The following is a 9545-nucleotide window of genomic DNA, read 5'->3' as shown; positions in this document are numbered from 1 at the left end:
GCAATGAACATCGGAGCACAGATGTCTGGCCTTGGTTTGTTTCTTGCCTCTTCTGGGTAGATGTCCACCTCTTTCTGCTCCTTGCTTCTCTTTAGAGCCCATTCTTCTCCAGTTTTTCTTTTTAAAAAGACATGCCAAGTTCTTTTTAGTTTTGACCCTTCCCGATCTATCACCTCTCCCCTCTCTTCTCTCCCTCCCCTGCCCCCCTCTCAGCTTTCTTAGCCATGGTCTCTAGGAGTGTAAACACTGTGAACTCTCTCCATTCACTCTCAGGCTCACAGCAGCTCTAGTTTTCTGTAACCTTTTCCCCTTGATTGCCTTGGGCACTCCGGTCAATAAACGCCGTGCCACCGAAGGGAGCATTCTGTTCTGCTTCTGCATCGATAGTGTTCTTTCTCTCTCCGGCATCCAAGAAAAATGGCGGAGTTTTCCTTCAGGACTTGGAAGGAAAGATTTGTTTTACTTCGGTAAAGTTCACCTGTCCAGGTGCTCTGTGCCTACTTCCACACAGAATAAATTCCTGGTAAGCAAGGAACTTTTGTCCTCTTACCTTGCTACTGGGGTCCTCCTGGACGGATCCAGCTCCCATGTGGGGTTCTGTTAAGTACTCCCAGCTCCTCAATATATTTTATTTCCGCTCTTTTCTGGCTGGTCAGATGCGATCACCCATTTTTCCCTTGGCCAACAGGAAAGCATTTAACAAGGTCTGCCAATCAGCCAGGTGGCGGTGATAAGCAGCGGATAAAAGAAAAAAAAAATCAGTCATTAGCAACAGAGTCTGCTCGATAGACTGGCAGGTTCTGTTTCTAGTTGTAAAAGTCGAGGCTGAAAGGGCGTGGGCACTCACTTTCTGCGTGGTAGCCCCCACGCCGCCTTGCATTTCCCAGCTTGGCCTTTTGCCCCTACCCCCTCTGCCCCAGGGCTCTGGCAGTGCACTCCAGAAAGAAGCGTTGTAGCCACCCCTCAACATTACAAGTCAATACTCAGCTCCCATGGTGTGCCTTCCAAGCCTGCTGGTGCCTGTTGTAGTGGTCGCTCAGGTGGAAGCAGCCTGGGAAGCCCTCAGATTGCTGGTCTCGGATTACCCTCCGAGACAGTACAGCCCACCAGAGAACCAGGACTACTTTATGCCCCACTGTCATTGTGGGAAGTGAGACCACAGTCACTGTCACTTCCAGTGCCCTCCTTGCTGGGGCTCTTTCCTCTTCTGAATCTATGGCCAGCAAGTGGCCAGGGAGCCACAGCTCTTGCGTAGTCATCGTTGGCAAACTCAGAAGAAACGAGTAACGCTTTCAGGGAAAGAGCCTTTAAAGCAAAATGAGAAACCAGGGCTCAGTCTTTTCATTGTTCCTGTCAGAGTCTCCAAATATTCCATACACATGTTCCCATTGCATGTCAGTCCCACAAAACAAATCCAGCTGCAATCTTATAATGACCAGATCGGTTTTCCAGCTCCGCATGCCATCTGGCGAGGAAGATGATTCATGTTAGAGTTCTCGGGAGAGAGAGACCTCGGGTCCTTGGCTCCAGGAGAGAAAGAATTCATGCAGAAGCCTGGCTCGTGATCCAAGTGAGTTTATAGAGAATAGAAGCAGTTCCAGGTCCTACAGTAAATGGAACACAAGCCAGACAGTCCGCGGCACAGTTGCGGGACCACAGCCCGCTGTGCTACATCGTGCAGCAGCCTCTGGGAGAGAGAGCGCCCAGAGCAAAACCTCTGGCTTTTCAGGGGCCCTGTTGGGAGGCGTGGTCGACAATGCTGGTCAACCCCATTGGCTGAATCAAATTCACCTGGCTTAGATGGGCCAATCCAGGTGTAACGCCCACCTACGTGTACCACTGCTTCCTGGCCGGAAGCTCGAACCTCTGAGCATGTGTAATGGATGCCCCAGGCCCTATGCTAGTGACCTAACAGTCATACTTTGGGCTCTTAAAGTTCTCATCACAATCCATCCATCCACCCATCCATGCATCCATCCATCCATCCATCCATCCATTGTGTCAAGCACCTTTATACGTATGTTGCCATCATCATTTTCAAAACATTTTCTTTCCACTTGAGCCCTTGCCATCAGCTCATCCCCCACCCCCATGGTTATACTTTCTTTCTTTTTTTTTTAATAGTATCAAAAAAAATTTTTTTTTAACATTTTATTAGGGGCTCATACAACTGTTATCCCAATCCATACACACATCAATTGTGTAAAGCGCATTTGTACATCGTTTCTCAAAACATTTTCTCTCCATTTAAACCCCCGACATTAGGTCCTCATTTTCCCCCTCCCTCCCCGCTCCCCCCTCCCTCATGAGCCCTTGATAGTTTATAAATGGGTATTTTGTCATATCTTGTCCTGTCCGACGTCTCCCTTCATCCACTTTTTGGTTGTCTGTCCCCCAGGGAGGAGGTCACACACAGTTCCATGTAATCGGTTCCCTCTTTCCTACCCATTCTCCCTTTACGCTCCCTGTTTTGCCACTCACACCACTGGTCCTATAGGGCTCATCCGTCCTGGATTCCCTGTATTTTCAGTTCCTATCTGTTCCAGTGTACCTCCTCTGGTCTAGCCAGTCTTGCAAGATACTTTCTTACAGCAAACATTTAACATTTTTTTTTTAACTCAGTGGGTTTCCATCAAAAATACTCCAAGGTTTCCAGAATCCTGTAGAGCTTCCTGACAGCACCCTTGCTCTGCTTCCTCTTTCAGCTTGAGCTACCCCACAGTCCCCTCATCCTGCCCTGACCGACTTCTCTCAGACTCAGGGATCAGCGGAGTCTGACACTTCCCTCGGTCTTACAGGGGCTCCCCGTTCCCTGTCCTAGTGTTTGTGTCAGTTCTCATTCTTCCGTTAGGGCTTGCTGCCTCGGAGTTCTGTCCTGTCCCTGGCTTCCTGGTCACCGGGGTAGAGAGAGGGCCAGCACCAGGGGCCGAGTGCACCTGCTCTCAGCCCAGGTCTATCCTAGAGCCCAGTCCGTGGGGACACGGGGCCAGGCCTACTCTAAGAAGCCCCATGTTGGGTGCCAACCTCGTCACCAAGATGCAGGTGTTTACTGTGGACCGGCAGAGCCAAGTTACTCACAAGTCCGAGGAAGAAATGGCACCTTTTATCGGAAGGTGCACAGCGGTGAGAAGACCAACCGCAAACAGCCTGCCGTTGTGTCTTGTTTGAAATCAGAATGCAGAGAGCGTACGCACCTCTTACTTGGGAATTGACACTCTGGGGGAGTCACGTGCCGATGTTTCACATTCACTCAGGTTTCGGGGTAACCACGGGAAACAACAGCCTGAGCAAGCCAACAGAGCAAGGCGGTCTCAGGATGTCTTTGCTCACTCACTAGGTAGCAGGGCCCGGCTTTTAATCACTGAGACTAAGGTACATAAGAGAGGACTCTCAGTGTCATCTGGCCCCTCTGAGGGACATCTGTATGCAACCTGTTTGTCTTTGAGCGACTTATAAAAAATTCCTCAGAGAGCACTTAGGTTAAGGGCCTTAAGCTAATTTCCAATTCTAGTTACAACCAACCAAAGTGACTTTAAAATTCAGTGGTTCAAAGCTGCCAGCCACTCCGAGGGAGAAAGATGAGGCTGTCTGTTCCCATAAAGATTTACAGTCTTAGAAACTCTAGATGGGGTGGACGGATATAAGTCAAAATCTATGGCCGTGGTTTTGGCTTTAGGTCTGGAATGGGTTCTAACCTGTGGTTTGGGAAGCACCACTCTGACCACGGCTGCCAATCGGCTGGGTCTGTCTGAGCAGCACAAGGGCCCCACGTGTCTCACACACAATGTACTGCCTGGTCAACCCCACAGAAGCACATCTTCAAGCCACGGCACTTTAGAGACCTCAGACCGAGGTTCACGTTCACGTTCACTGTCACGTTCACAGGCTCATTGGCAGAGCTCGCTGCTCTCCGTACCTCATCAGTGGCACCCAGCACCCTGCCTTCCCCACTCAGCCGTTGGGAGAACCCGAGTCACACTCGTTTAATCATGGAAGGTTGAGGGTGGAAGAGGGCGTGAGAACCACTGACTATCTCTCAGTTCTGTCCAGATGCCAAGCACGCACCAGTCTGTCTTCCCCTGGCTCCCACTTACTGCCTTTATGTCATCGTTAAGGGGTTGCTGTGTGGGTGTGTGCTTAGTACAAAGTCCAAGTTCAACTCTGAGCCCAGTGGTTGGCGGATGGCACCCCCTTGAGCAGTGACACAAAAGGGTGGGCTCGGGGGGGTGGGGGTGTTGTGCGTGTGCTGGGGACAGCACCTGGCACGCAGGGAGACACGAGATAGCCACAGCATTACTAGCTGTTGTCACACTAGTGCTATTCACCCTCTGTCCAAAGCAAGGAATGGACTTGGCCTCACTCTTCCCTGCTCTTTGTTCTTATTCTGACTGCCAGCGGGTCGGTCAATTCTGACTGGTAGTGAGCCCGAGGGACAGAACAGAACTGTCCTTTTGTGTTTTTAAGGCTGTGAAGATTCATGGGAGCAGAAAGCCTCATCTTTCTCCCAAGGAGCAGTGGATGGATTCGATCTGCTGGTCTTGTAGTTAGCAGCCAAACTTATAACTTGCGACCCCACCAGGGCTCCAGAAACACCCCCATGCCCGCCTATCCTTCCCCATGTCGTGTGCTTTCTCCACCCTTCACCTTCTAGGTGTTGCCCTCCTGATGCATGCTGGTTTCTAACGGATTGACGCTTCTCTGACCATGGGACCCTTTCGGACTGGACATTGGCCTGCCCACATGCAGGACCAGGATGGGGGTTGGCAGCTAGTAGCGCAGCCCAGGATTAGTAACGCCCACATCGGGGCAGATAGAGACCTGCAAGCAAGCCCATATCACAGAGGAAAGGGGGGCTCCCCTCTCTTCAGAGCTATTAACTAATATCCCTCAGGTCCAAAGCTCAGTAGTTCGAATCCAGCAGCCGCTCTGCAAGAAGAGCAGTGGCAGTCTACTTTCGCAGAGATTGTGGTTGCTAAGTGCCATCGAGATGGCTCTGGCCCAAAGCTACCTTGTGCACAGCAGAAGGAAACACTGCCCAGTCCTCATAATTTTCCTGTGCCTGAGCCCATGGCTGCAGCCACTGTGTCCATCCATTTCATTGAGAATGTTCTCTTTTACAGCCCCTGCACTTTACCAAGCATGATGTCCTTCTCCAGGGACCGATCTCACCTGACAATATGTCCAACGTCTGTAAGACAAAGTCTTGCCATCCTTGCCTCTAAGAAACACTCTGGTTGTACTTCTCCCCAAACAGATTGGTTTGCCCTTTTTTTGCAGGCCATGGTACTTTCAAAATTCTTCTCCAGCACCACAATCCAAATGCATCGATTCTGCTTCCGTTTTCCTTGTTCCACATCCAACTTTCACATGCATATGAGGTCATTGAACATTCCATGACTCGGGGCAGGAGCACGATCTAGGTTAGTCCTCCAAAGGGACATCCCTGCTTTACAGCACTTTAAAGAGGTCTCGGGCAGCAGATTTACCTCTACCGTGCATGGTTTGGTAGTCAATGATGGCACTATGACCATTGACTATGGATCCAAGCAAGACAAAATCGTTAGCAACTTCAATCTTTTCTCCATTATTCATACTGCTACCTATTGGTCCAGTGGTGAGGATTTGGGTCTTCTTTACATTGAGTTGTAATCCACACTGAAGGCTGCGATCCTTAGTCCTCATCAGCAAGTACTTCAAGTCCTCCTCACTTTCAGCAAGGAGGTTGGGCCACCTGTATACCGCAGGTTATCCATAAGCCTTTCTCCAACCCTGATGCCACCTTCTTCTTCATATAAGCCAGCTTCTCTCATGATCTGCCCAGCAAGCAGATTGAATGAGTGCAATGAGCGAGAAGATACCGCCCTGTCACACCGCTTTCCTAATTTTAAACCACGCAGCATTCCATGGTTCTGTTTGTACAACTGCCTCTTGATCCCTGTACAAGTTCCACAGGCGCACAATGAAGTGTTCTGGAATTCTCGTTCTTCTCAAGACTATCCATAGTTTGTTATGATTCACCCAATTGGATACCTTGGCACAGTCAGTAAAGCACAAGTAAACATCTTTCTGGAATTCTCGGCTTTCAGCCAAGATCCAGCTGACATCAACCACGATGCTCCTTGTTCCGCCTGAACCTCTGGCAGCCATTGAATGAACTGCTGCAGTCGTTGTTAGATGACCTTCAGCAGGACTCTATGCACACGTGATCTCAGTGATAGTGTTCTATAGAACGAAGGCAACAGCAGCATGCTGGAGGAGGGTGGGAAATGTCAACGAATAATCCGGCATTCTGGAAAGAAGCAGTCCGACAGAGGTCTCACTCATAACCCCCCCGAAGAGATTTCCTCCGGACCAGTGGTTCTCAACCTTCCTAATGCTGTGACCCTTGAATACAGTTCCTCATGTTGTGATGACAACCCCCCCCAACCATAAAATTATTTTTGTTACTACTTCATCACTGTAATTTTGCTACTGTTATGAATCAGGTGACTCCTGTGAAAGGGTCGTTTGACCCCCCAAAGGGGTCACAGCCCACAGGTTGAGAACCGCTGCTCTAGACTCACAATGGGAATTGTCTGACTCACCACAATGACACAAGAGAATGATTTCAATAGGCACCTCTGGGGGTATCCACTATCAAGCTTAAAGGGAGGAGACTGGGGAGTGCTGACCACTGAAGGAGAGAAATCCCTGGGGAGGAAAAGGCAGAATCCTGAAAAATGTGTGTGTTCAAGTCATTCATTCATTCATTCATTCATTCACTCATTCATTCATTAAAAAAAACTGGTATTCAAAACGAGACACTACTTTGAGAAGTTAAATAACAAATACTTCAAAATATTTTCCTAACCCCTTTCCTGTTAACTCCCCCACTTCTGCTCTCCTGGAAGAACCACAGTTAGCAGTGAGAGGTCATTCTTTCAGAGCAATAGTTCCGCACATGGTGAAAGACCGGTCTGTGGCATGTCATCAGAGCTATGAACCCTCAATAAAGTGATTTAAAAAAAATACAGAGATCACTTGCTTTTATCTGGTTTTGTTTTGCTTTTCTAGACAGTTCTGAACCTTACTTGAAGGGAGACATCGGACAGGGCAAGATAGGACAAAATACCAATTTATAAACTATCAAGGGCTCATGAGGGAGGGGGGAGCGGGGAGGGAGGGAAAAATGAGGACCTAATGCCGAGGGTTTAAGTGGAGAGAAAATGTTTTGAGAATGATGAGGGCGATGAATGTACAAATGCGCTTTACACAATTGATGTGTGTATGGATTGTGATAAGAGTTGTATGAGCCCCTCATAAAATGATTAAAAAAAAAAGAAAGCAAATGTCTTGAGAATGATGATGGCAACACATGTACAAATGTGCTTCACACCATGGATGTATGTATGGATTGTGATAAGAGCTGTTCGAACCCCCAATAAAATGATTTTTCTTAAAAAAAAAGAAAAGAAAATCTGAGGACTGCTGTCTCAGACCACCTACCACATCAGTAGGTGTCAATCCACTTCCGCCTTCACCGTTCAGAGAGGGCGGGCATGTGGAGCGTCCGGGCAGGTGGGGCAGCAACATCGCTTCCACGGGCCCAGCTCTGCTTGGATCATTGTCCAGGATCCAGTTTGCACAGCCAGGCCCAGCCTTGCCCAAGGAGGGTCCCACTTGTCACACAGCTGCCCCCTCACTGTGGTCACTGTGCTGGAGGGTCAGCAGGAACTGGGGAGATGCCACAATGGCCCAGGATGCTGGATCTGAGTGTGAGACCAGGCACTGAGCTGCCCCCGGAGTCAGAAGGCAGGTGCGCAAGGCAAGGCCTTTGTAGGCTTTGGGGCCTCTCCAGCACCACGGAAGGCTCTGCTCTCCCCAGGATGGGCCATTCCAGGTCCATTCTCGTCCCCATGCAACAAATGCCCCTTGTGTGAGACCAACGGGGTTACTGGGGCACCCCTGCTGTGGAGGACTGCCCCATGTATGAAAACACACAGACACGTCGAAGGAGAGCTGGTTGCGACTCATGGTGACCCGTGTGTTACAGAGGAGGAGCTCTCCCTGGGATTTTCTGGGCTGTTATTTTGAATGGAAGCAGAGTGGCAGGTGTTCTTTCTGTGGCTGCGCTAGTGCGTTTGAACAGCCAACCTTAACGTTAGCAGCCAATCCCAAACCATTGTGCCACCCGGAGACCCTTCCCTCCTATAAAAACCTCCCTGCCGTTGAGTGGGTGACCACTAAAGAAAGCCAATTTGGGTTCTGCCAGAGTGACTCCAAATGTTCACAGGAAAGGGTGAGCAGAGTTGGTGGGAGGGGCCTGGAAGCAACCTCCCCATAGCAAGCATTCCCTGAGCACCTCCGGGAGCGGGTACCACCCTGGCACTTCAGATACCTGATATTCTGTCCTTCCCACCCTTCTAAGGTTAGCATTATCACTCCAATTTTCTAGATTGAGAAACAGGCTTGAAAGATGTGCAGAGACCTGCCCAGGGCCACACAACTGGAAAGTAGCCAAGCAGGGATTCGAGCCAGATGGCTCTCACCGCAAAGTGTGAATTTTGACCCTCCGCCACCTGAGACAGGTCTGGTTTGAGAGGAAGCTGGAGGCGAGAAGGACCATGCCAGATGAGGATGGAGGGAGGCATTCCAGGCTGAAAGTACAACCTGAGCGAGGACTTAAAACAGGTGACCGTGTGGTAGCTCAAAGAGAGACGCTTGGATTTAGGTCAGGAGGGACGGTGACAGCTCATTCTATAAGAACTTGAGGGCCTCGGTCAGGGGTTTGGTGCCCTTTGCAAAGACCACTGCAGTCACTGATAGAGGGAAGTGACCCAAACTTGGCAGCACTGAGCAGAACCTCAACTGATAAGAGGGGAGGTGAAGACATTGGTGAAGAGAAGCCACTAAGGCTGCGGAGGAGTTGGGGGCCTGCTGCAGACGTGGGCTGCAGACAGGAGGACAGGAAGTTATCTCCCTGGATGAATCCGCAGGGTCGTTGGGGACAGCCACCCAGAGCAGTTGTTGAAGGTGCCGCAGGTTGACCTCAGGGAGGAGCCTGGCAGGACCCACCACTTCAACAGGAGATTGAGGGGCAGGGGGAGGCCAATGGGGGGAGGAAGAAAGGGACTTGGGGCTGGTCAAGCTGAGGCATGAACTTCCGATGATTTGGTCGGGTGATGAAGAAGGGAAAGGGTCTGGTGAGCATCCGTGTTGATAATGACATCTCTCCACAGGCCCAGCTCGGGCCGGAGTGTCCTATGAGTCTGTGTGTCCACATATCTCAGACAGGCTAAGGTAACCTTCTTGGGGGACCCTGCACCTGGAGGATGTTGGCTTACCTGCCTAGGATTGCTGTCCTGACGTTTCAGTGTGTGGCGTACAGAGAGCAGAAACGCCTTGGGTCTCAGATCTGGTGGCCAGTCGTCTGGGGCTGGTGGCACTCCGGAGACTTTAGGGGAAGGTCCTTTCCTGCGTCCTGTAGCTTCTAGTAGATCTCGGTGTCCCATGGCTTGCAGTGGCGGCCTCACTCTGCTAGGTGCCCCTTATCTTTTCTTCTTCTT

At 50.3% G+C, this 9545-nt stretch overlaps 1 protein-coding gene across 1 annotated transcript in view; it reads left to right on the top strand.

Annotated features, from left to right (window-relative positions):
* The first annotated feature begins 3009 nt into the window (after nucleotides 1-3009).
* LOC101655063 (phospholipase B1, membrane-associated-like) overlaps nucleotides 3010-9545 on the top strand; it is a 170554-nt gene continuing 164018 nt past the window's right edge. Inside the window, exon 1 of the mRNA XM_013006835.2 lies at nucleotides 3010-3123. Coding sequence (XP_012862289.2) covers nucleotides 3010-3123 — 114 coding nt within the window. The remainder of the gene's footprint in view (nucleotides 3124-9545) is intronic.

Source organism: Echinops telfairi, unplaced genomic scaffold (genome assembly GCF_000313985.2).
Source record: "Echinops telfairi isolate 266 unplaced genomic scaffold, ASM31398v2 ScPeMD7_10;HRSCAF=50, whole genome shotgun sequence".
Classification (NCBI taxonomy): domain Eukaryota; kingdom Metazoa; phylum Chordata; class Mammalia; order Afrosoricida; family Tenrecidae; genus Echinops; species Echinops telfairi.
This window is presented reverse-complemented; position numbering and strand designations above follow the sequence as displayed.